This window comes from Eubalaena glacialis, chromosome 17 (assembly GCF_028564815.1).
Source record: "Eubalaena glacialis isolate mEubGla1 chromosome 17, mEubGla1.1.hap2.+ XY, whole genome shotgun sequence".
NCBI lineage: Eukaryota > Metazoa > Chordata > Mammalia > Artiodactyla > Balaenidae > Eubalaena > Eubalaena glacialis.
The window spans coordinates 84,556,611-84,584,173 of NC_083732.1; the positions used below are offsets into that span (position 1 = coordinate 84,556,611).

General features: G+C 44.3%; 1 protein-coding gene across 1 annotated transcript in view; it reads right to left on the reverse strand.

Annotated features, from left to right (window-relative positions):
• Positions 1–556: 556 nt before the first annotated feature.
• FAM135B (family with sequence similarity 135 member B) overlaps positions 557–27,563 on the reverse strand; it is a 176,999-nt gene continuing 149,992 nt past the window's right edge. Inside the window, exons 12-19 of the mRNA XM_061171622.1 lie at positions 20,317–22,318; positions 18,236–18,402; positions 14,678–14,769; positions 13,545–13,642; positions 12,118–12,269; positions 2,837–2,947; positions 1,103–1,216; positions 557–762 (exon numbers count right to left, since the gene is read on the reverse strand). Of these exons, the coding sequence (XP_061027605.1) occupies positions 557–762; positions 1,103–1,216; positions 2,837–2,947; positions 12,118–12,269; positions 13,545–13,642; positions 14,678–14,769; positions 18,236–18,402; positions 20,317–22,318 (2,942 nt within the window). The remainder of the gene's footprint in view (positions 763–1,102; positions 1,217–2,836; positions 2,948–12,117; positions 12,270–13,544; positions 13,643–14,677; positions 14,770–18,235; positions 18,403–20,316; positions 22,319–27,563) is intronic.

Below are 27,563 nucleotides of genomic sequence, written 5' to 3' on the forward strand. Positions count from 1 at the left end.
TTGAGAAAACATGAGGAGAGAATGAGAATATGGGCATCACATGGTCTTGAACAAGTGGCACATTTGAATCTATTAAGGATTGTATTTACACAAATATGTTCCACTTCTGCACAGAGGTTAACCTGAGTTCTGAAATGCTTGTGTGCATCAAAAATGATAAAGCTATGAACTAGTCACACACCGAACAAATCTAGTTAAGTTGGAGTGATCTCTCTGTGAGCCAGTGGTAGTTAAGAAGGTGAGCTCACCAACTCCAAGTATTCTGTTTCTTTATTTTCTCAGAGTTTTCCTAGAAAGCATCTTGAACGAGACTCCAGGTGGCTAGACGGGTTCGGGCAAAGTCTGTTGTCTTTTACACTATTGGTTCAGCTTTCCCAAATCTCCAAAATGGAAGCACCTCGAATGTCTGGTCCTACCCCACCCTCCATCCCTCAGCGCCTTCCTCTCTGAGCTCCAGCCTGGAATGACAGAGGTCTGTAAAAGGATGTCTCAGCCAGAGCTCTTACGGATCGTCAACGTTTCTGGCAAGCTCCCCAAGGCCGCTCCCTCAAAGCCGCTACTTGAAGTAGTTGAGTCCTGCCACCAAGAAGAACTTCTCCAGGAAGAGCTCGGAATCCAGCACAGCGATGTGAGCTGCTCGGCCAATCAGGGTGTTGGCAGTGCTGGGCAAGGCATGGAACACGTTGTGTCGAATCAAAGTGCAGTCCTTGGCGTCCACCAGAGGGCGGAGAAGGTTGTTGATCATCTCCGCGAAAACGGGTCCTGCAAGGAGGGAAGACGGATAGGAGATGGGGGCAGAACTCAGCAGCAGAATCTAGAGAAAAATGCTGGGTGTGTGTCGGGCTCCTAGTCCTGAGGAGAACGGCTGACGTGCCCTAATGGGTACAGCACCTTCATGATTTCCTTCTGCTTTTAAATCAGAAAGTCACTGAAACGAAGGAGGAGGAGGAGGAGAAGGAGGAGGAGGAGGAGATGGAGAAGGAGAAGGAGAAACGAAGGAGGAGGAGAAGGAGAAGGAGGAGGAGGAGGAGATGGAGAAGGAGAAGGAGAACAGGAAAGAAAAGAAAAGAGAAAAGAAAAAAGGAAAAGAAATGTGGCTCACCTGTGTGTCTGTCCTTGAGGGCAGTTTTACACATCTCGATCCTGGCTGAATGAAATGGCACATAGCGGTCTTGGGGAGAAGCAACCAGCACAACATTTTTAAAATACTGCAGACCTGCAATAAGCCAGATGGGTGCTTTTTTACCCAGGTAGTTCCATCTTAGCCTCTGCTTTGCATACATTTTACAAACTTGCCCCAGAGAGGGAAAAAGGGAGAAGACACCAGACACACTGGTTGAGTCACTGCATAAGGACCTTCCGGTCTGGGAGGTTGAAAGAGGGAAGGTGACGGCTTTGTCCTCATCAGCCACGGAAGCTAAGGAGACACACAGCTCGCTACTCTGAACAGTGAGAGATAAACAACACGGAAGTAACAGAAATGCCCTTCTGGGCTGGGAGTACTAGGGAGTCCGTAAGGAAGTAAATCTAGTCTTTTCTCCTCCTCCTCAACCCCACGGCTCCCTTCATTCCAGCCTCGGTCATGTGCCCTGCTTGAGGAAATCACCCTCTGACCTCACCTCCCTGCAGGTAGCTTCACCTCCCTGGGATCAGTCTCACACTGACGCAGAGGGATCTTTTAAATGAAGCATCACAGCCTATTCTTTCAGTCCCCGAGCCCAGCAGGGATCTCCAGGTGCTGCAGTGCTCCGCCCAGGTCCTCCACCGGCCTGCTCTCAGCCCAGGGACCCCGCGGGGGGATGCCTTCACTGACGTGAGTCTTCTCATCCAAGATCACAGCCCAAGACCATAATACACTGGGGATTGGCTGGACTCAGTGACCGGCAGATACGGGGCAGGGCGTGTAAAGACCAGCCCTTTGCCCTCCGTCAGGATACCTCTGTGGGGCCACTCCAGCTCCCAAGCTCCCAGAGGGTGGGGCCCGCTGAGATGTCTGGGGCGACCACGTTGTGGTCCAACTGCCCCGCTGCCCAAGCCTCCTTCCTCACTTCCCCATGGGGGGATAACCCTCAACATAGCACACAGAGACACACGTGGGTAAGGAACTTGACCAAGGTTATGGTCAGCCCAGGGCTATGCCGGACTCACATTCGAGGAGATAGAGATATCATCAGAGTCAGTGTTTATAAATTAATGGAAGATTGTGGACCGTGAGACAGACCCTGAGCCAGGCCGGCTTGCTCAGCGGGACTGAGCCGGACAGTCGGGCAGCCTCTCTGTTCTCTCCGTGGACACGAGGTCACTGCTGTGCTCGGCTCACTCCCGTGGCAGGTAGGGTCTTCGACATCTATGTGTGCTTCCTCATTACGGAGTGCGGGTGAAGGCGTGATCTCAGGCCTGCGAGAGGGACCCCCATCCCCCTTGCACTGCCAACAGAAATGGACGGTGTCCACCTGCCCTTTTTGTAGGTGGATCTGCACCTGGCTGAAAGAGCTGGGAGTTGGCACATAGACCTTGGGGCCTGTGCAGTTAGGACATTAAAGGCTTGGTGGGCAGTGGAGGTTACAGCTCTGCTGTAGAGATGACACTGCACACACCTGCCTCTCATCGTGATACCATCCCCAGGCCATGCGGGGGGAGGCGGTCCAGGGGCAGCTGAGTTCTTGGGTAGCTGGTGGCCTCGCCATGAGTTGAGGAGGCTGTGTAGCAATGCACCTCATGATGACATCTTTCTGTGAGTGAGTCAATGTAGCCTTGACTCTAATTTGGGTCTCAGGAGTTGGCTCTCCATCTCTCACTCATCGCGGCCTCAGGGTGCTGCAGGGCATCCACTCACCTGTTTTTTGGCTTAGCTGGTAAAGGAAACATTTGCGCAGATCAGCATTATCCCTGAAGGTCAGCTGCAAAAGGGACCCGGATTTCTTCAATTTCTGCATGAGCCACAAGCCTAGAAAGACGAAAACAAAGCAAAACCCACATCAAACGCATCAAACAAAAAGAAAGCAAAAAAGAATGGGGGAAAGATTAACATTAAACTGTGATTTGTTAGCTAACTTAAAAATGAGAGCGTGCTAGGCAATTTAACAAATCCTTGGGATGTCAGAGGGACATTTGTATTCTTATGTACTGGTAGCGGGGATAGAAAATCTTATGAGACAGGCTTCAGGAGTCATGAAACTATCCAAACCCTTTGATTTTTCAGTCCCCTTCTATGAATCTAGCCTAAGGAAACTGTCCTAAGTACCGAAAGAAAGTATATAAGAATGCTCCTTACAGATCCATTTAGGATATCAAAAAGCTAAATTCAACCTATTTCGAAGTCTATCCATTTACTGTGGTTATGCTGACACTAACACGGATGAGTATGAGTATTATGCCACAAGCACAAAGAAATGAATTTGATAAAAATGCAAGGAGGATGGCGCTGTGGGAAGATGCGGAGTTAGCGTCTCCCCACAACTAGGGCGCCTGTTGGCTGCTGGTGGGGGACTCTGACCCCCAAGGAGATGGGAGGAACCCCAAAGTGAACCAGTAGGATGTAGGGGGACCTAGGGGGGAGGAGAAGTGGAGGCCAGACAAGATCAGCGCCGCTGAAGCCGGGGAGATCAGGAGAGGCAGGCGGGAGGGACTCTCCGGGAAGAACGGGAGAAGAGCAGAGGGCGATGGCCTGGCCCACTGGGGCCGGGGAGCCTTTTGAGCTCCCAGGCCGGTCCCCTGCCATCCCAACCCCCTCCAGGCTGCATGGGTCCTCGGGGGCAAAGGAGGCGGGAGGGGCCCTGCAGGAGGAGCAGGAGAGGAGCTGAGGGCGATTGCCCCGCCCACTCGGGCACGGGGAGCCTGCTGAGCTCCCAGGCCAGTCCCCTGCCCTCCAAGGCCCACCCCCCAAGCCGCATTGGTCCTGGGAGCATAGGAGGGAGGCTGCGGAGATCAGGAGAGGTAGGTGGGAGGGGCCCTCCGGGAGGGGCCCTCCCTACCCACGACCCGAGAAGCAGGAGAGGAAAGGAGGGCGTTTGCCCCACCCACTCGAGCCCAGGAAGCCTGCTAGGCTCCCAGGTGAGGTGCTCTGTCCTCTGAAACCAGTGTGGGGGGCACGCCTGGAACCCTTCTGTTCCTTGAGCCTAAGCCCCACCCCCCACGGCCCTCAGGGGCTTTTCCAGCCCTGTGGGTCCTGAGCATTGGCCCCACCCACTGCCCAAACCCTTACTTAGGCCCCACCCTCCACAGCCAAGGCCTTTCCCCCCACCCTTTTTTTTTTTTTTTTTTTTTTTAATTGGCTGTGTTGGGTCTTCGTTTCTGTGCGAGGGCTTTCTCTAGTCGCCGCAAGCGGGGGCCACTCTTCATCGCGGTGCGCAGGCCTCTCACTATCGCAGCCTCTCTTGTTGCGGAGCACAGTCTCCAGACGCACAGGCTCAGTAGTTGTGGCACATGGGCTTAGTTGCTCCGCGGCATGTGGAGTCTTCCCAGACCAGGGCTCGAACTTGTGTCCCCTGCACTGGCAGGCAGATTCTCAACCACAGTGCCACCAGGGAAGCCCCACCCCCCCCCCACCCTTTTTTTTTCTTTTTTTCCTTTCCCTCCTCCTCTTTTTTACTATTGTGGTACTGATGTACCTTCCAGTTTTTGATTCATCTATATTTTTATTTTTACATTCTTTCTGACATATCTGTTAGTTTCCTAGTCTAATTTTATTTTTTACTTTTTTTGTTTTTTTTTGCCACCTCACATGGCTTGCAGGATCTTGATTCACAAGCCTGGGGTCAGGGGGAAGCTCCTGTGGTGGGAGCTCCGAGTCTGAACCACTGAAGTAACAGAGAACCTCAGACCCCAGGGAATATTCATCGGAGTGAGGTCTCACAGAGTTCCTCATCTCATCACCAAGACCCAGCTCTACCCAATAGCCTACAAACTCCAGTGTTGGAAGACTCAGGCCAAACAACCAGTAAAACAGGAACACAATCCCACTCATAAAAAAAAAAAAAAATGAGATGGCAAAAAAATATGTCACAGATGAAGGAAAAAGGTAAAAACCTGCAAGACCAAATAAATGAAGAGGAAATATGCAATCTACCTGAAAAAGAATTCAGAGTAATGATAGTAAAGATGATCCAGAATCTTGGAAATAGAATGGAAGCACGATTGAGAGAATACAAGAAATGTTTAACAAAGATCCAGAAGAACTAAAGAACAAAAAAACAGAGATGAACAACACAATAACTGAAATAAAAAATACACTAAAAGGAATCAGTAACAGAATAACTGAGGCAGAAGAAGGAATAAGTGAGCTGGAAGACAAAATGGTGGAAATAACTACTGAGGAGCAGAATAAAGAAAAAAGAATGAAAAGAATTGAAGACAATCTCAGAGACCTCTGGAACAACACTAAACGCACCAACATTCGAATTATAGGGGTCCCAGAAGAAGAAGAGAAAAAGAAAGGGTCTGAGAAAATATTTGGAGAGATTATAGTGGAAAACTTCCCCAACATGGGAAAGGAAGTAGTCACCCAAGTGCAGGAAGCACAGAGAGTCCCATACAGGATAAACCCTAGGAAAAACACACCAAGACACATATTAATCAAACTAACAGAAATTAAATTCAAAGAAAAAATATTAAAAGCAGCAAGGGAAAACCAAAAAATAACATACAAAGGAATCCCCATAGGGTTATCAGCTGATCTTTCAGTGGAAACTCTGCAGGCCAGAAGGGAGTGGCATAATATACTTAAAAGTGATGAAAGAGAAAAATCTACAGCCAAGATTACTCTACCCAGCAAGGATCTCATTCAGATTTGATGGAGAAGTCAAAAGCTTTTCAGACAAACAAAAGCTAAGAGAACTCAGCACCACCAAACCAGCTTTACTAAAAATGCTAAAGAAACTTCTCTAAGTGGGAAACACAAGAGAAGAAAAAGACCCACAAAAACAAACCCAAGACAATTAAGAAAATGGTAGTAGGAACATACATATCAATAATAACCTTGAATGTAAATGGATTAAATGCTCCAACCAAAAGACACAGACTGGCTGAATGGATATAAAAACAAGACCCATATATATGCTGTCTACAAGAGACCCACTTCAGACCTAGGGGCACATAGAGACTGAAAGTGAAGGGATGGAAAAAGATATTCCATGCAAAGAGAAATCAAAAGAAAGCTGGAGTAGCAACACTCGTATCAGATAAAATAGACTTTAAAATAAAGACTGTTACAAGAGATAAGGAGAGACACTACATAATGATCAAAGGATCAATCCAAGAAGGAGATATAACAGTTATAAATGTTTATGCACCCAACATAGGAGCACCCCAATACATAAGGCAAATGCTAACAACCAGGAAAGGAGAAGTCGACAGTAACACAATAATAGTGGGGGACTTTAACACCCCACTTACACCAACGGACAGACCATCCAAACAGAAAATAAATAAGGAAACACAAGTTTTAAATGACACAACAGACCAGATAGACGTAATAGATATTTATAGACCATTCCACCCAAAAGTGGCAGAATACACTTTGTTCTCAAGTGCACATGGAACATTCTCCAGGATAGATCACATCTTGGGTCAGAAATCAAGCCTCGGAAAATTTAAGAAAATTGAAATCATATCAAGCATCTTTTCTGACCACAACGCTATGCGACTGGAAATCAATTACAGGACAAAAACTGTAAAAAACACACATACATGGAGGCTAAACAGTATGCTACTAAATAACCAAGAGATCACTGGAGAAATCAAAGAAGAAATAAAAAACTACATAGAAACAAATGACAACGAAAACACAATGACCCAAAACCTACGGGACGCAGCAAAAGCAGTTCTAAGAGGGAAGTTTATAGCAATTCAATCTCACCTCAAGAAACAAGAAAAATCTCAAACAGTCTAACCCTACACTTAAAACAACTAGAGAAAGAAGAACAAAGAAAACCCAAAGTCAGTAGAAGGAAAGAAATCATAAAGATCAGAGCAGAAATAAATGAAATAGAAATGTAGAAAACAATAGCAAAGATCAATAAAACTAGAAGCTGGTTCTTTGAGAAGATAAACAAAATTGATAAACCCTTAACCAGACTCGTCAAGAAAAAACGGGAGAGGATGCAAATCAATAAAATTAGAAATGAAAAAGGAGAAATCACAACTGACACTGCAGAAATCCAAAGGATTATAAGAGACTACTACAAACAACTATATGCCAATAAAATGGACAACCACGAAGAAATGGACAAATTCTTGGAAAGGTACAATTTTCCAAGACTGAACCAGGAAGAATAAGAAAATATAAACAGACCTATCACAAGTAATGAAATTGAAACCGTAATTAAAAATCTTCCAACAAATAAAAGTCCAGGACCAGATGGCTTCTCTGGCGAACTCTACCAAACATTTAGAGAAGAGCTAACACTGATCCTTCTCAAACTCTTCCAAACAATTGCAGAGGGAGAAACACTCCCAAATTCATTCTACGAAGCCACCATCACCCTGATACCAAAACCAGAAAAAGATATCACAAAAGAAGAATATTATAGACCAATATCACTGATGAACATAGATGCAAAAATCCTGAACAAAAATCTGAAGCAAACAGAATCCAACAACACATTAAAAGGATCATACACCATGATCAAGTGGGATTTATCCCAGGGATGCAAGGATTCTTCAATATACGCAAATCAGTCAATGTGATACACCACATTAACAAATTAAGGAATAAAAAACATATGATCATCTCAATAGATGCAGAAAAAGCTTTTGACAAAATTCAACACCCATTTATGATAAAAACTCTCCAGAAAATGTTAATAGAGGGAACCTACCTCAACATAATAAAGACCATATATGACAAACCCACAGCGATCATCATACTCAATGGTGAAAAACTGAAAGCATTTCCACTAGGATCAGGAACAAGACAGGGATGTGCACTCTCGCCACTCTTATTCAACATAGTTTTGGAAGTCCCAGCCACAGCAATCAGAGAAGAAAAGAAATAAGAGGAATACAAATTGGAAAAGAAGAAGTAAAACTGCCACTATTTGCCGATGACATGATACTATACATAGAAAATCCTAAAGGTGCCATCAGAAAACTACTAAAACTAATCAATGAATTTGGTAAGGTTGCAGGATACAAAATTAAGTCAAGAAATCTCTGGCATTCCTCTACACCAACAACGAAAAATCAGAAAGAGAAATTAAGGAAACACTCCCATTTACCACTGCAACAAAAAGAATAAAATACCTAGGAATAAACCTTCCTAAGGAAGCGAAAGACTTGCACTCAGAAAACTATAAAACACTAATGAAAGAAATCAAAGATGACATAAACAGATGGAGAAAAATACCATGTTCTTGGATTGGAAGAATCAACATTGTGAAAATGAATATCCTACCCAAAGCAATCTACCAATTCAATGCAATCCCTATCAAACTACCAATGGCATTCTTCACAGAATTAGAACAAAAAATCTTACAATTTGTATGGAAACGCAAAAGACCACGAATAGCCTAAGCAATCTTGAGAAAGAAAAACGGAGTTGGAGGAGTCAGGCTCCCCGACTTCAAACTATACCGCAAAGCTACAGTAATCAAGACGGTATGGTACTGGCACAAAAACAGAAATATAGATCAATGGTACAGGATAGAATGACCAGAGATAAACCCATGCACATATGGGCACCTAATTTGCAACAAAGGAAGCAAGAACATACAATGGAGAAAAGACAGCCTCTTCAATAAGTGGTGCTGGAAAAACTGGACAGCTACATGTAAAAGAATGAAATTAGAACACTTCCTAACACCATACACAAAAATAAACTCCAAATGGATTAAAGACTTAAATGTAAGACCAGACACTATAAAACTTTTAGAGGAAAACATAGGAAAAAAACACTCTGTGACATAAACCACAGCAAGGTCTTCTTTGACCCACCTCCTAGAGTAACAGAAATAAAAACAAAAATAAACAAATGGGACTTAATTAAACTTAAAAGCTTTTGCACAGCAAAGGAAACCATAAACAAGACAGAAAGACAACCATCAGAATGCGAGAAAATATTTGCAAATGAAACAACAGACAAAGGATTAATCTCCAAAATCTACAAACAGCTCATGGAGCTCCATATCAAAAAAACAAACAATCCAGTTAAAAAATGGCTGGAAGACCTAAACAGACATTTCACCAAGGAAGATATACAGATGGCCAAGAGGCACATGAAAAAATGCTCAACATCACCAGTTATTAGAGAAATGCAAATCAAAACTGCAATGAGGTATCACCTCACCCCAGTCAGAATGGCCATTATCAAAAAAGCTAGAAACAATAAATGCTGGAAAGGGTGTGGTGAAAAGGGAACCCTCCTACACTGTTGGTGGGAATGTAAATTGATACAGCCACTATGGAGATAGGTATGGAGGTTTCTTAAAAAACTAAAAATAGAACTACCATATGACCCAGCAATCCCACTGCTGGGTATATACCCTGGGAAAACCATAATTCAAAAAGAGTCATGCACCACAATGTTCATTGCAGTGCTATTTACAATAGCCAGGACATGGAAGCAACCTAGGTGTCCATCAACAGATGAATAGATGAAGAAGATGTGGCACATATATACAATGGAATTTTACTCAGCCATAAAAAGAAACAAAATTGAGTTACTTGTAGTGAGGTGGATAGACCTAGAGTCTGTCACACAGAGTGAAGTAAGTCAGAAAGAGAAAAACAAATACCGTATGCTAACACATGTATATGGAATCTAAAAAAAAAAAATGGTACTGATGAACCCAGTTGCAGGGCAGGAATAAAGAGGCAGACATAGAGAATGGATTTGATGACATGGGGTGGGAGGGGGAAGCTGGGGCGAAGTGAGAGTAGCATCGACATATATACGCTACGGGAAGCAGCAGCATAGCACAGGGAGATCGGCTCGGTGCTTTGCGATGACCTAGAGGGATGGGGTAGGGAGGAGGGGAGGGAGGCTCAAGAGGAAGGGGATATGGGGACATGTGTATGCATATGGCTGATCTGCTTTGTTGTGCAACAGAAACTAACACTGTATTGTGAAGCAATTACACTCCAATAAAGATCCATTAAAAAAACGCAAGGAAATAAACAAGACACGGGGTCTATATATATTATGATTACTGCCATGTAAATGTGCATGCATGCAAAGATAAGGAGAGTGAACCATACAAAATCACTCTAGCTATACTAGATTGGAAGGATTATTGGTAATGTCTCATTTTTCAACTCTTTATAGTGTTGCAAAATTACTTTATTATTGTGAAAAAATGTGGTTCAAATCATTTGTTTCTGTTCAAAAATGGCCTCCTTGGTTTGTGAGGAAAGACAGCTTGACAGGGGAAAGGACTTCCATTTGTTATGTATCATTGTGTCAAATAACTCATGTTCCCAACTGATGTCCTACAATAACAAAAAGCAAACAAATCTGACCCACCTCCTGTGAGGAAAACAAGCAGCCCAGTCTGCCCTGAGTGCCGGTCAGGTATAGGGGCGCAGTGGCAGAGAGCCGGGAGATGGGCATGGAGGGGAAGCTTATTGGCGTGACCCCCAATAACACGAAATGGATTTGGCCGGTCGGGAACTACTGAACTCCTTGTTAGGAATATAACTTAATAAACTGTTCACGATTATACAAACCCCAATGACCTATAATACTTGGGCTGTCTACGTCAAATCATGTCGCTTCCACAGATGCCACCCCATTAGTCGTATCTATATGGTCTACAGGTAACTCTAGCACCACCACGTCACGCAAGGCTCTTCATCGTCACCAGGCTCTTGCTGAGACGGCCATGGTCATTCTTCATCTGCAGGTTGCCCTGTGTTTCTGTCACAGAGAACCACCTGTGGTTTCCTGATTACATCGAGCTCTAGGTTATTAAATACACTATTTCTTCCGCACAGAAAACTCGTCTTACCATTCTCTGTCTTGGAAATTCTGCTCATCTTCCAAGATTCATGGAGTCTCACTGCTTCACCCTCCATGATGTCCCTCCCTTACAACACAGAGGAAACCGTGAGAGCCTTGGAGCTGTGGCTGTGTGGTCATCCCAGGAAGAAGCTTAGAATCCAGCTATAGGTCACCTTCCATACATGATAACTCCTTTTTTCCTTCTCCTGTTTAATCGTCAACAATTCTATGGCACACACATTCACACCCACATACACACCCCCATATATGTATATATATAATGTACATGTTTATAGACATATATAAACACATACACACACATATAAAAGATATATGTTTACAGATAGGCATATGTATATATATATACATACACACACATCATACATGTATCCATACTTATACACAAACATATACACATTAGCTTCATTTTACCAGTAAGGAAACTAAGTAGCATAGAGATGAAATGTCTTGGTCAGAGTCTTCCTCGAGTGCCTGGGTTAGAACTTAACCATAAGCTTGTCGTGGAAGTGACATGATTCAAAGCCCATTGCTATAGACTGAATGTTTGTTTCCCCAAAATCCACATGCTGAAAACTAAACCCTTCCATGTGATGGTATTTGAAGGTGTGGTCTTTGGAAGGTGATTAGGTCATGAGGGTTGGACCCTCGTGAATGGGATTAGTGACCTTATAAAAGAGACCCCAGGGGCTCCCTTGACCCTTCTACCAGGTGAGCACACAGTGTGAAGACAGCCGTCTGTGAACCAGGAAGCGGGACCTCACCCGATACCAAATCTGCCAGTGCTTTGATCTTGGGCTTTCCAGCCTCCAGAAGCGTGAGAAATAAATGTCTGTTATTTACAAATCCCCCCTTACCCAGTCTATGGCAATTTGTTACAACAGCTTGAATGCACAGACACCCATGCTCTCTCTTCCACACCACTATTTATTTTTATTCACAGAAAACTGAAGCAGAAGAGACCTTGGGAAACATCTTGTCTAATCTCATTCAGCTCACAAACAAAATAACATCTTTCTGAGCCCAGGTCTCCTTCCACCATCTCACGCTTTGAAGAGGTTCCAAAGCCACAGGTTCCATCAGGAGGAGCATCTGTCTCTGGTTCCCCCTCCCCTGGGTCCTGAATGAACTCTGAGGAGTGACGAGGCTGGGGAGAGTCTTACCTGTACTGACCAGGGTGCTGTTGTTGTACAGGGTCCCCAGGTGCGGCCCGGAGAGCGACAGGAAGGTGTGGAGTTTGTTGAGGTAATACCGGAACCGGGGCCGCGTTAGGACCGATCGGATAATGATGTTGCCCAGAGAATGGCCGATGAAGCTGTCGAGAGGCAGAAGGGGTCCACGTGAGCGACAGCAGGAGGCTGGCTGCCAGGAAGGTGCTGCACCAGGAGCACCAAGGGGTGAGCCACCCTCCACCTCCCATGGGATTTAGGGGAACCGGCAGGGAGAAGGGGGGCCGCTAATACATCCCCATCGGGTTTCCGAACGGTGGCCACGTGAAGCCCAAGGTGGGGCCTTTGTGAACGGATGCTCTGAGCCCAGTGTGGTCAGAAGAGAAGTGTGGGCATCTTGGTGTTATTAGAGCACCCTCTTCCCCCGAGTTCTGGTCTCTACGCCTCCCTCAGTGCACCTGGGGGTTCTTTCTGACATTCACATTGGAGCATTGAACCCTCCTGGTCATTCACAGGGTAATATCCCAGCTCCTTAGCCTGGCTTACGAGGCCATTCATGTCCCGACTTCTGCCTGCCTCTCCAATTTTACTCATCCCTCGTTCACTCAGTACAGTTGGTGAGCTGCCTGCTCTTGGCCCACAGCACGTGCTCTCCTCCAGCTGTACTGTTGCTCAGAGATCTACGGATTCGACACATCATCACTTTCAAATTAAATGATTATGTATCAAAACCCCATTATATTATATATTATATTAGCTGCCTAGCTCTTCTCATGTGCGTCCTTTTATTTTTACCTAACTCTGTAGGCCTCTGAAACCTCATCTGTTGAATAAAGAAGTGATATCTTAGAGGCCTAAATGGGGTCATGCATGTTGAGGACTCACCACTATGTCCACATCTGCAAGTGCCCGAGAAACACAAGCTACCGACTAGCACCTTAACCATCTCAACATTTACGCCAAGCTGCCTGTCACAGTGGAAGGACACACTTAGCACCGATTGAAACCCTTTTACGGGGCAGGCGACGCATCCCCTCAGGGCTGGTCCCACTTAATAGATGGGGAAACCGAGGCTCAGAGATGTAGAAAGCTTGTAACAGGTTAGATGGTAGAATCGGGACACAAACTTGTGAGTGTTAGAAGAACGATAATTTAAAACCTAGGATATTTGTTTAAGTCCAATTCTCTTTCTACTGAGCTACAGGGTGTTTATTCTCCTGCACACCTGCTATGACAGATATGGGCGTGTCAAGCAGCCCTGGTACCCACTTCTGTTCTGAAAGTAATCTACCCCCTTAAAAGTCCCAAGTTAACTTATCCCAGACCGGTATGCAGACGGCATCATGCTGAACTTGTACACAGCAAACACGTAAAAATGGCACCCCTCCCCCCAGCATTAACTACCTGTGGTTTCCTTTTACCTAATTCGCGATATGGAGAGGTTGTACAGCTGGATGTGCTGAATGATTTCATCCAGTAACCGATCAGTCATGGTATCAAAATCTGCAAACGTGTCCATCTGGAAGGAGAGAGAGGGAACGGGTATTGGGGAGGGCGTGGTGCCAGGCCGGGCCCCGTGCACAAGCCCATCTTCCTCCACTAAACACCACCTTGTATCCTGGGGGCACGCCCATGCCTGACATTAGGGTACAAATCAGTATTCGACATCAAGAAAAGGAGTCCCCGATTGGGGCTCTCCAGGTCAGACTGTGGGTTCCCTCTTTGTGAGGCGACAGTGGTGCCAACACTTCACAGAACGGTTGGGAAAAGTAAATGAAGAAACAGACGCCAACTGCTCAGCGCATCCTAGATGCTCAAAGCGATCCTCTTTCCTCCTCATCACATTTATACCCCTTCACCCTGCAGAGTGCATGCCTTGTATAGAGCAGGTGTCAAAGAAAAGGCAACAGGACGGACCACTGAGAGAGGAGGAATGAGACTGTACCTTCCAGTGTTTGCTTGTTCATTATCCTCTGTACGATTCCCATTGTCAGTGGTCATGGGACCCTTTAGTTATAAGCAGTGCTATGCCTCCAAAGAATACTTAGCCTCATCCATCTCAAGTCCCATGGAATGGGGCTCAATGACAACATTCCACCCAGCCCCACCTCTTGGCCATGGAATCTCTCAGTTCTCATCTACCTTGACATCCCATTAAGGCTCCAGACCTGAAATGGCAAAGGCCCCATAGTTTACCTCTGACTATGAAAAGGTCATAATCCAGCTCCACTGGTTACAGAGATGCCAGTGACAAACTCCTTCCCCAGGACAGACCCACGGATGCCCAATCATTTATGCTCTGAGCTGTCACTCAACCTATGACCCGTGAGGTCAAAAGGCCCTGTCACCTGACTCACATGTCCCCCGTTCTTACTATTTCCTCCTCCCAAAAGAAAATGAGCTCTCCAGAGTGAGCTTCCAAGTGCCTGGCCAGTGTCCCTTGGTAAAGTCCCCTCCCATCTGTGTGGCCATAAACCATCACGGTGACTTTAGGAAGCTCATCTAAGACACGAAATCAGGGATTCTTTCGGTTCTGATGCTTTTGTTGTCATACCTGATTCTTTTCAGACATTAGGAAGTCCAGTTTTCCTCCGGGGAGCCCCAGTTCTATGAAAGTCTTTACCAGACGGAGGTCCGCACTGTTCCCTAAAAACGACAGATAACCCCACCGCGGATCCACAATTAATCATATAACAGCTGACACACAAGGGATTTATTTCTTACTCCTTTCCGGTCCCCCTCCCATTTCCCATTTTTTCAATAAGTTGATAATAAAAACAACTAAATGTGTCCAATCCACTGGTCCCCGCGCTGCCCCCTCCTCCCGTCCACACAGGGTCAGGGCCTTTCTGGTAGTCCTCCCTCAGTGGGATTATTCCCTGATCTATGAATATGTGGCTTGTGGACGTTCTGTACACAGGAACGGGTGAAGGCACGCCGCCTCTCCCTTCTTTGACAGCCAATTCTGTTTACTCAGGACATTCCGCAAGTGGTGTCACTTAATGATGACACACTGATGTGGCACAACGTGATATCTACAAGTCCCCTCTCAAATCGCTTCCTTAATACAAGGACCAGTTCTGCCATTTACAGGTTGTCAGCAAGCAAGTCCCTCAAACAGGGGCATAGTTATGTACAACAGAGTAAGAATCACCCTTGGGAACCAGAGTCAGCAAGGGCGAGCTCCATGGGTACCAGCTGCCAGAGTGACCATCAGGGCAGAGGAAGAAGAGCTTAAGGACTTGAGGCTCTGCTGCCAATAGCAAAGACACAAATAACACACAGAACGCATCCCTGAAGTGAAAATCGTGTGGAAAATAGTTCTGATATAACAGAATAAGCTTCATGCTCAAGTATGGTTAGGGGTAAATTTCATGCAGGCCATGGGGTTCAGTGGTAACTTAATGAATGTTTTAATCTATTCCTCAAAGGGATCCCTACAGAGTTGAAGGTCCGAAGCTGCTTATGTGGCTATATAGGTGACCTACTTTACCATGTAACCATCCTTTCAAAGCAGCTGGGAAACTCGAAGTGATATAGTTGACTACCAATTTTATACCCGTCTTTATGAAACCACCAAGTGATTCAAAGCAGGATGAAAATGCCACACAGAATATGGGAGAACTAAAGATATTTGACTTTGTCTTCCCCCTAATTTTCAAGGATGACCCAATAGAAGGGTGACCCACGACGATGGCCCGTCAGAGCACATGCTCGTACATGCAGGGCTACAGTTATAAAATACTCCTATTCTTTTAGAAAATGTTTCTATTTTGTACTAAGTTAAATTTTGTTCATTTCTGACAGTAAAAGTTTGCTCTTTGGTCCTGTTCTTGTTTAAAGCTACCTAATGGCATTCTAGGTTGTGGCCTTAATATATAGGTATCAAGTGTTTCTGTTTAGCATAAGGAGTCTAAGGAAGGGATGACAATGGGCCCCTCTCCTTCAGCTGCTGAGCAACAGAGAACTTTCTGCAACTTAAAGCTTTTTCAAAAAATATGATTTGATAATGTGTTCCACTGAGGACACTTACAAGAATACAAATCTTGGGCTTTGGGCACAATCTGAAGAGTTGGGCAAATATCCATAAACATTACCAATTTCTTCAGTTCTCTGTTAATGTCAATATAGCCTTGGAAGTGGCATGTAACCAATGGGTCCTGTAAAACTCTGCAAAGTTTAAACATATGGACGTTGAACTACAGAAATCACCTTCAAAAGAAACGTGTGCTTTGTGATTGGTTGTCTTTTTGATGATCTTATGTCCAAGTGACAATGCTGTGATTGGCAGCTCTGTTTTCGGACACAGCACAAGTACTGGAGAAGCTGGCCTATCTTTATAGCATCCCTCTTCTCCCACTTGCAGGATGGAGTCTGTGGCCGGACCAGATTTCTTATTTTCACAAAGAGATTGAGAGGCTTATCTCATTTTAATTTAATATCAGGTAAGTAAGAGATGCACACTGGTCATGCAAGGCCATAGATCCTGTGTTAAAAATACACAGGATGAGTGAGAACGTTATTCTTTGTCTTTCTGGAAATCCTTCTGATTGGAAGCCCCAGTTAAAAACAAGCATGTTTTCAACAGCTTAATACTTTTGCAAAGAGAAAGTGAGTGTCAAGCTCAAAAAAGTCTTCCAACAATGGCACACGTCAAACTTCAGCAAACTTATTTTGTTTATATTAATTATTTTTAGTATTACTCTTTGTGTGTAGCGCGTGAGTCTAGTATTTAATTTGTGGTGTGATTTGAAGTTTATTTTTTTTAATAAATACACTCAAAAAGTATGCCCATTTCAGTACAAATTTTGAAATTATAGTACAAGGTACATGGGCAGAGTAAATAAGGGGAAGGGAATGTGTGAACAGCTGAAATTTGCAAAGCACTGAAGTCAGCGCAGAGAGAGGAAAGCTCACCGGAAAGAAAACCCAGTGTTGAGAAAGACACAGTGGTGTGAAATGGTCCCTGTCCGTGGAGATGGGAGTGAACTGGTGCAATTGGAAGAGGGGAGAGCAGAAAAAGCAGGAAATGAGAATGAGGAGGGTCAGACATAAAGAATATTTTATGCTGGGAATTTTCTAAGCTTTCTAAAATAGCAGTTCATTTTATTTTATTTTCTGAGAGCTACAAAGAGCTTCCATTCCAGTGACGGAATGACCAGACCTAGTAAGATTTTAAGAAGATGACTCAGGGATGTGGATGGAGGTTCGGGTTGGGGGAGAGATGAGAGCTTGTTGGTAAAAGTCAAAATGAAACCATGGGCTCTGGAGCCTGACAGATGGGTTTTAATCCTGACTCAACCGCATTAGCTGTGGGACCTTATACAAGTTACTTAGCTGCCCTCTTACTCAGTTTCCCCACTTATAGATGGGGGTGATAATAGCAGCTACTCTGCAGGGCTATTGTCAGGATCAACCACGTTAATAAATGTTAAGCATCTAGAATGGTCCCTGGCCCCTGGTGAGTGATGTATCCATTCTGGCCATCATCATAGTTGTCATCATCATCATCATCATCATCATCATCATCATCATCATCTGGAATGGATGATCTACCACTGGATTCTTTGACACTTCACTAAATAGACCTGTTGACTTAGCGTCCTGGCATGCGATGCATATAGCCAGGAGTTGATGCGGACAATTAAATGCATTAGCCCCAAGAGTGAGGAAGATTAAAGACATTAACAAGAGCGTGTCATGGAAGTGAAGCCCATCACCATTCCCTATCTGATCATCATTAAGAAGAATGTGACCACCGGTTTTGCTACTCATCACCACTGAATCCCTAGAGGAGCCCTTTCACTCCTCTGACCCTTAGTCATACGTTAGAATCCGTATAAAGTGGATGTGATTTCTTCATTCCATTCATTCCTTCATTGCATTAATTCATTCATTTGTGTATTTCATTAACTCAGCATATTTTTTTGCCAGAGAGATCTTTTCTTTGAGAGCAAAGCCATGCCATTTTCCTAGATCCAGCATACTTACTAATGTTCCACAGTCGCTAACTGAACATTTGTTGAACAAGTCCCTAAACTAGATTAATTCATAAATATGATAATTCGTCTATAGCACAAAACTTTGAGGAGGAAACCTTTTTAGAACTCACCATCCAGGCCATGGACACAGACTACCAGGTGAATCCCATCTTCCAAATTTTCTTCCTCTTCCTCTGGTGGGAAATACGGTATGTCAGAAGCTAGTACAGATAAGTCACTGTACAGAAATCCATCAATCTTCAGCTCTTTTTTAAATTTTTCTTTGGCCTGATAAAAACTGGAGAATACACTAATTAATCACGAGCCGAGCTGTGTATTCCGTGTTGAACAGGAGATGCATTGAGCTGGGATGCAGGAGTGATGGACAACTATGAGGAAGTATCTGCCAAGCGACCAAGGCTGAATGTGGGACCTCATGGGAGACGCTAGTGAAAGAAGGTTTGTTCTGAACAACGAGGCAGAAAAGTGACCCAGGAAAACCAAGGGCTGTATTGATTTGGGTTCTGCAGATGTGGTTCCTGCATTGCATAGAACCTCTAAGGTTCCCTCCAGCTCCAAGGATCCACACAAACTTTAAGCGATCTTCCGAGAGTGAGAGTTTATTAACCTGCTTCCATCTACTTCTCCAGCATCATCAGCTAGCCTCCAAAAAGAATACATTTTCTCATAAAGTCCCTGCATGAATTATGCCTCTTGTCTTTAGTTCCATGCCTTTGTGCATTTGGGTCTATCTGTCTGAAATTCCTTTCCCACCTGGTTATCCTGTTCTTTACCTGGTTACCTGACAAGGTGGTTAAGACCACGGACTCAGGAATCAGACTTCCAAAGTCAGAATCGCGGCTTTGACACTTACTAGCTGTGCACCAACTGCTTTAACCTCTCTGCATTCAGTTTCCTCATTTGTAAAAGGGGAATAACACCTGTATCGAATTCATAAAGTTGTCTTTCCCTTGTTGTATTAAGTGATATAATCTATTCAAAAGGCTTAGAACAGTACTTGAAACAGATTAAATGTGAAAAAGAAGATGTGATCGATTACCAGCCATATCATCATCACCATCATTATCATCAACATGATGTCTCATGTTTTCTCCTTAGCTTAGGTATCATCTCTAAAAAGCTTCTCCTGGCCACAGACTCTGTTCACACTCACTGCCCCACAGCCAAATTAGGTCCTTCTCTTTCTGGTTCAGCTGTGCACACAGGAACCATCCCGATTTACTCAATTGCCCTCATTTGCTTCTGTCATCTCCCTGTCTCCTTGTTAGACTGAGGGCACAATTACAACCAGGACAACACTGGCCAGGCACTGGACAGTGCCTGCTATGCACTCGTTAAACTGGTGACATGGGCATACAATAGGTACTTAATGGTCTTTATAAAACATGGGATCCAAAGTTGACCTGCCTGTGCAATTTCTTTTGGGGATAACATTAATGTGTAACTGTTTAGCATTTTTTGAACAAGTGAATGAAATGGGATGTTTTGATTAAATGATTCCATACTATACTTAATCAAATACATAGTTTATAGGTGAGGGGGTAATATGAATACAAACCCAAGACAAGGATAAAGGGGTGGATTCTGGCATTTCAAAAGGAACGATAAACTTAAGAACCACACAAAAGGGGCTTAGGAAGAAAATCTGAATTAGTCCTATTCCCAAAAGGCTCTTAAAGAAGTGTGCAAAGACAGAGGTACAATGACACTCGTAAGATAGTTGTTCATCATAAGAAAAACTGAAAAAAAACATTTATGGTTTATCTCTAAAGGATTTTGTTAACAAAATCATGGTACATTTATACAATGGAATATTACACTAAAATGGCAATGCAAAAATAGATTTATAAACATATAGAGATGTTTCCAATATATTAAGTTGGAAAAAACTTAGAATTTGTAAAGAATTATCTTACTTTTGCAAATTAATAGTATACACATAGAGATGCACATAGGAAGAAGTATAGACAAACTTACACAGGGGCTATATTTGAGAGATGGGCTTATTGATGATATTTTTTACTTCTTTACACTATTCTACATTCCTGACTTGTATGATAAGAATATAACACTTTATTTAAACCAGAAGATAACTGATATCACAATTTGGAAATAGTATGCCTGAAATTGAGAAATACGTGGAAAAATCTAAAAGATGGTGCTGGTGTAGGTAAGCCACTAGCAAACCTACCTGAACATCCTTTCACTGACTTCCTCCTCCAACTTGCTGGAATGGTTCGGAACACCTCCAAAGGAACCCAAAGGTTGATGAGTGATGGGAAATGGGGTCTGTTTGGAAGAGAATCCAGCCCTGGCAGGGGTCTCCTTGGGCACAGACGAGAAAGGGAGACAGGTGGCAGTGCAAGACATGGATAAGTTGACGACCTCGACAGCTTTCAGGCTGTCCAGAGAGAAGGTCTCTGCAGAGGTCACATGGGGCAGCATGATGGAGGGGCCTGCCCTTGGCTCTTGGTTTCCTGTAGCTTGGGAGTGAATGGCGTGAGTCACAGTGGAGCCCACAATGCCTGCTTCACGTCCATCCTCTGGGAAGGTGTTAGGTCCTCTACTAAGTGCTGTATCATCAATGATGCCAGGTGAGCTGCTTCGTTCACCTGTTGAATCCGGGTTGATGGTTTCGGCAGCTGATGTACAACTCACTTCAGGCACCTTATGGTGGGTGAAATGCTCAATGTCCAAGATGCTGCTGTTGGAAAGAGCTCTTTTCCCCACATTAGAGTCTTTAGGCATGCACTCTGGGGTCTCCATGAGTTCTCTAGGAAAAGCTCTGTACCTAGGGGTTTCAAGGGCTGGGATGCGTGGTATTTTTAAAGTCAGACCTTTGGTTTCAACCCCTGGAGGGTTATCGGTCCTGCCATCAAGACAACAGGGTCCTTGAGGATCAAGCTGATTCTCTTTACCTTTGGGGATATCTATGTAACCAGGGCCCTGCTGGTTGTCAGCATCTGAAACTACCTCCACAAGGGAATGGTGAACCCCAGCATTACTAAGTTGAAGGCGGTGTCCGGAGGGATCCGTGCTCCTGACGTGCACAGCTGAGGTCTCAGAAAGACCTCCCCCTTGCTGCAGGGAGTCCGCATCTTCAGCAGACTCCTCGGGGCTACTGATTTGGGGCGCAGAGACAGACTTGGTCAGTTTGGTGAGGGCCAGTTCCCGCTCCTCCTCCTCAAAAGGCAAGGAGCTAATGGAGGTGAGAGAGGCCTGGATCCCGCTTGGCAAGCTCGTATTGCTCTCTGTGTGTCCCCCCTCTAAGGAGTTCCTGTGGAGGGCATGTCTTCGAACCAGCTGGTGCGAGACATCCCGGTCACTAGGTAACTCCAGGGCTCTACTTCGAGCCTCGGACCAGGCGACGGAGCTGGGCTCACTCTCGATGCCCGAATCAGAGATGATGGAAGAGGATCTCTTGATGAGCCCAGATAGTACGGACACTTCCTCCTGCTCCTCTGTGTCAGGGTCCTTTGGGGAAGCCTTGACATCCAAGGGATCCCTCAAAGAAGAGTTTAGTGGATCACAGGGCTCCGAGGGGACGAGCTTCAGACTCAGCAGCACCATCTTGCTCCCCTGGTCTGCTCCCTTTCCGAGAGTACTTAACTCATGGGGTGTGGTTTTCTCTGAAGAGATGGCATTGTGATGACTTCCACCTGCTACCCCTTCGCTTAGCTCAGTTCTGTCTAATTCATAGTTATCTCGAGAGCGCCCACTCTCGCGCTGGGTACTGGTGACCGCCGTGGCTTCAGCTCTGCAGGGGTTCTTATTGCTAGAATTCACGTCAATGTAGGTCAGTGCTGGGGCCTGGCCATCCTCTGGACCAGGACTCCTCCTGGGCAGGTCCTCATCTGTCGGCGGGTGCGTTCCAACATCAGACCTTTGGCCAGTCCGACGTTCATCTTCAGGCAAACCTGTTTTGTTCTGGAATTCACCAATTGTCAGATACACCTGAGATTCCGAGCACACGTCCGTATGACTCGGTGTGGTGACATTCTCATTTGGCCCTGGACACCTAATAACCTCTTCATTAGAGTCCATTTGGGGTGGTTTCATGGTGGGCAAGACAAGGTCTTCCCTCAAAGATGATTTTCTATTTACAATACGGTTCTCCTCTCTGTCGTTTAGATTCAGTATTGCGGGACTTGTTGCTGGAACATCAAAACTAGGGTACACACTCAAATTATGCCCTACAAAAAGAAAAAAAGAAAGAAAAATGTGTTATACTTTAAGAATCTACATTCATGGGGCTTCCCTGGTGGCGCAATGGTTGCGAATCCGCCTGCCAATGCAGGGGACACGGGTTCAATCCCTGGTCCAGGAAGATCCCACATGCCGTGGAACAACTAAGCCCGTGTGCCACAACTACTGAGTCTGCATGCCGCAACTACTGAAGTCCGCACGCCTAGAGCCCATGCTCCGCAACAAGAGAGGCCACCGCAATGAGAAGCCTGCGCACCGCAACGAAGAGTAGCCCCTGCTCACTGCAACTAGAGAAAGCCTGCACACAGCAACGAAGACTCAACTCAGCCAAAAAGAAATAAATAAAATAAATAAATTTATTTTTTTAAAAAATCTACATTCACAAATTACCCAACTGCCTGATTGTATAATAAAGAGTTTGTCTGGACTTTGTTCCTGCTTCCTGGGAGATATCCTCTAAATTCTTGGAATTTCCCAAGTGATAGGAATGTCAGTTATTCATGGCGGATCCTGAGCTAATGATAACGAGGTGACCCATGGTGAGTCCTCTGATAGTCTGTGCTGAGGAGGTGACTCGGGACGGGGGCTGGCCATGCCAGAAAGACCAACCACGTGACTAGCTGACTGAGGATTTGAACCAGGTGACATCGGTACAACCTCTGGGGAGGACAGATGGGCTGGGGATTGAGTTCCATCATGTGGCCCATGATTCAATCAATCATGCCTACATTATGAAACGCGGTATGAACTCTAGACGTGGAGGATTGACTAAGCTTCCCCGGTGGGCAATGCACATTCATATACCAGGAATACCAGTCCTGGGGGCATAAAAGTTTCATGTTTGGGACCCTTCCAGACCTTGCCCTATGAGTCTATTCTTTTGGCTGGTCTTTATTTGTATCCTTTCTAATGAAACTGAAATCATAAGTATATCCCTTTCCTGAGTTCTATGAATTGTTCCAGCAAATTATCAAACCCGAGGGGGTCATGGGAATCCCTGGATTGGTAGCCAGTTGGTCAGAAGTGTGGGAGGCCTGAGAACCCCTGAGCTTGTGGCTGAGTTGTGAAGGAAGGACAATCGTATCAGAGACTGTGCCCTTAACCTGTGAGGTTTGACCTAATACCGGATTATCAGTGTCAGAAATGTATCACACTAATGCAAAAGCTGCCAAAGATTATAATTCTTGATTTACCTTTTACTTAGTAAAAAAACATTTTGAATAATTATCACTTACAAATATTAAAACATTTACCCATCTTGTGCACAGTATTTACAGAGTATAGAGAATGCTTTGGAGCCAGGAGCCCCTGGTTTCCAATCCTGACACTGACACTTGCCAGCTGTGAGACCTCGGACAGTTAGAAAAAAAAAAAGCCTTTTTCCTAGTTGAATACATTTTCTTCTTGGGTGGGCAGGTTCATAGTAACCACTGGGCCTCACAGCCATAACTCAGAGTAGACTTCTGATATGAAATGGACACATGGGGAAGACAGATTTCTGCTTTCTGATGGGAAACACTGCCAAGCTTGAGCTCCATAACCAGGGCAATTATCGTCCACGGCACTCAGACCACAAGAGGCTCCCAGGTCGCTTTGGTCTTTATAGCAGGATGGAGGCGTGCCGAAGTGTGACCTTCTTTTTTCTTACTTTTCTTGAGGGTAAGCTATTATGTCTCTCATTCTCTCCCCTAGTCTCTTTTCTCTTCTATTTCATTCCCCTCCTCCCTTCCTCCTCCTCCTTCTTTTCTTTGTTTTCTTTCTCTCTCTCTCTCTCCCCCTCCCAACATGCATAATTGGGATAAGATAAGTGCCTGTAACACAGCTCTTTTGAGAAAGCTATATGATATATTATTCAATTTCCATATACACCAAACAAAAAAAAGGGGACTGGCCTTTTATTTTCTTTAAACAGTTTAAATCTTCCATGCAGTCTTAACGAAGTTAAATGAATATAATCATTATTAACATTATCATGGAGTAAACCATTGAGACACTTACTTAAAAACATGGAGCTTTTAGACATCACCATCTCATCCTTTGAGTGAAATTTATGATTGGGTCAAGGATTAGAACAAAGGTTGTGAAGAATGAATCTCTTCCTTACCTGGACATGTTCTTTGCATCTTGAGACACTGAGCAAATTTCCCTTCCTCTGGGGAACAGTCTCACACCCTACAGCAAGTTAGACATTCTCTGTTGCAAATTCCTAGTGTCTCCTCTACACACGTGTAGTGTAACACATCTACCACCATACCATGATCCATGTGGGCATGGCTTGTTCCCACTGGAGAGAAGAGTTTGTGTTTTATAAGTATCTATATCCCCAAGGCTAGCACCCTGGCTACTTCACAGCCAATGAATTGTGTTCATAAAATGAATTGAGAATAGATCAGAAATGCAGCAGGACAAAGACTATTACTCTCATCGACCGTTTGTACTGGTGTGAAAAAACACAATTTCAATATTATTTAGTCCTACAAATGGTAGATTGACATATCCTATGTGCAAAGCTCTATACTGGGCCAAGGTTTAGAGAGAGGGAAAGTGGGGATCAGTTATAATAGTGAACCAGTCTTTGTCTTTATGGGATTTTCAAAATATTGGGGAACAAACATGGTACAGGACAGCTGGCTCTCCTACCAAAACATGTGGGTTGTATGCTGGAAAATATGAATTGAGCTTCTTCATAAAAGGAGACAATGGGTCAACCTAAGTAGGGAGGATAGTGTGCACAAAGGCCCAGGAGTCTGGGCGGCATAGTCTGGTCAGGTGTTGGTTGGATCCCACGTGGATGCAGCAAGAGTGAACAGAGGAAGTGGGGGAAGGGCATGAGGTTAGACAGGAAGAGAGAGCCCACAATATGGATGAACCTGAGTGCCTCGTAGGAGTAAGGAGTCTGGTCCTTATATTACAAGTAACAGGTGGATTGGTGGGTTCTTGAAACAGAAAGGAAAGATTTATCATAGACAGTTAAGACAGGACATAGGAAGCCCAGTGAGGAAGTAGACTGTCAAAACAGCTATTTTAATTTCATTACTACAACTATGGGAAAAATGAGAGTAGCAAAGGATCTGATTCACAGAGGATGGATTTAGACTCAGATACTAACGGTGTTAGTTGACATGCATTCATAACTTCCTTTGTGCCAGTGGACGAAACTATCCACTGCTCCCAGTAGCCTATGGAGTAGAAACCACAACCCCTGTTGCCCAATTTCATACAGTTACTAGATGTTGGCAAAAAAAAATTCAAATCCAGGCAATCTGGCCAACTGTTAAGACCTTAGGAAAACAGCCGAATTGCCTTGGGACAGGAGAGCGAGGGGGTGGGTGAGTGAAGGGATTACAAATCATATAGACAGAATTTGCAAGTTCCTGGTACAGGTTAAGTATTCCAGCCACAGTACTATAGCAGACCATGAACAAACATTACAATTTTAATATGAAAACGAAATTCTTTTATTTCCCTTTTTCCACTACGCTAAAAGAATGGAATACAAACCCAAAAACTTCATTGCAAATTATAAAAATTAAGGCCACCAAGCCCTTGAGGAATAGGAAAATAGTTCTTTATTCGCTAATACTTTTGCTCCAGGATTAAAGAATCACCAAAGTAAAGTGTAAAAGAGCAAGAACCTCAAGAATAGCTTTGGGAAATAGACTCACAGACATAGAAAACAAACTTATGGTTACCAAAGGGGAGGAGGAGAGAGATAAATTAGGAGTTTGGGATTAAAATATACACACTACTATATATAAAATAGATAACCAACAAGGACCTACTGTATAGCACTGGGAACTATACTCAATATCTTGTAATAACCTATAATGGAAGAAAATGTAAAAAAGACTATATATATTTACATAGATATGTGTATATATAACTGAATCACTTTGCTGTACACCTGAAACTAACACAACATTGTAAATCAACTATATTTCAATAAAATTTTCAAAAAAAAGAATACCTTTGGGGTTTGAGCATGGATATAGGTGACTCTGTAAAAGTAGTTTTGGGGATGTGGATGGATCAGGTGAGAGGTGTGTGAGGGAAGCCTTGGGGAAGTATCCAGGCCTCTGAGAGCAACTGCCTTGGGGTTCTTCCAGGGAGATGTGACCATAAATGCTGGGGTCCTAGCCTCAACCGAGTCCCATGTCCCAAGCACATAACAGAAGTTGCAACGCGGACTTAACCACTGGTGGCGCAGTGGTTAAGAATCCGCCTGCCAACGCAGGGGACACGGGTTCGAGCCCTGGTCTGGGAAGATCCCACATGCCGCGGAGCAACTAAGCCCGTGCGCCACAACTACTGAGCCTGTGCTCTAGAGCCCGTGAGCCACAACTACTGAAGCCCGCACGCCTAGAGCCCGTGCTCTACAAGAGAAGCCACCGCAATGAGAAGCCCGCGCACCGCAACGAAGAGTAGCCCCCGCTCGCCACAACTAGACAAAGCCTGCGTGCAGCAACAAAGACCCAACACAGCCAAAAATAAATAAAATAAATTTATAAAAAAAAAAAAAATGTTGCAAAGCAATGCCGGTCCTAAAATACTCTGTAGATATGGACAATGCATGGCTTCCAGGGACCTGCATGGGCAGATGGCCCTAGAAAGACCTCCCCTAACAATGTCTTGCCGCTGTGAAACTCTAGGGCAGTGATGTGATGGGCAGTAAAGAGGGTTGTCAGGGAGCCCCAGAAAGGCTGAGATTGACTTTCCAGCTAAAGCTGCAGGAGGGATGGGGCTCAGCTGAAATGAGGCTGATTCATAAAAAATAAAGATATGTGATAGTATAGCACATGTGAGCTGGAGGACTGAGATTTATACCCACGAGAGCACCTATTAATATGTACGTAAAAGAAAGACTGGAAGGTGACCTGAAGTCTAATAATGATAGTATTAGGGGGTCTGATAGTGGGTGCTTATTTTAAATATCTTCTCTAACTGTTCAAATTTTCTGTGGTTCAATCATGTCACTACAATGAAGATCAACATCTGTACATATGTACACACACACACACAGTCTCAATCCAATGTTCTGAGCTTTTTCTTTTCTTTCAATATATATATGTATTTTTCTTTGAGATGGGTGCCAAATTTTATTTATTTATTTGTTTATTTTTTACTTTTATTGGAGTCTAGTTCATTTACAACATTGTGTTAGTTTCAGGTGTACAGACAAGTGACTCAGTTATACATATACATATATCCACTGTTTTATTTTTTTGTTTAGAT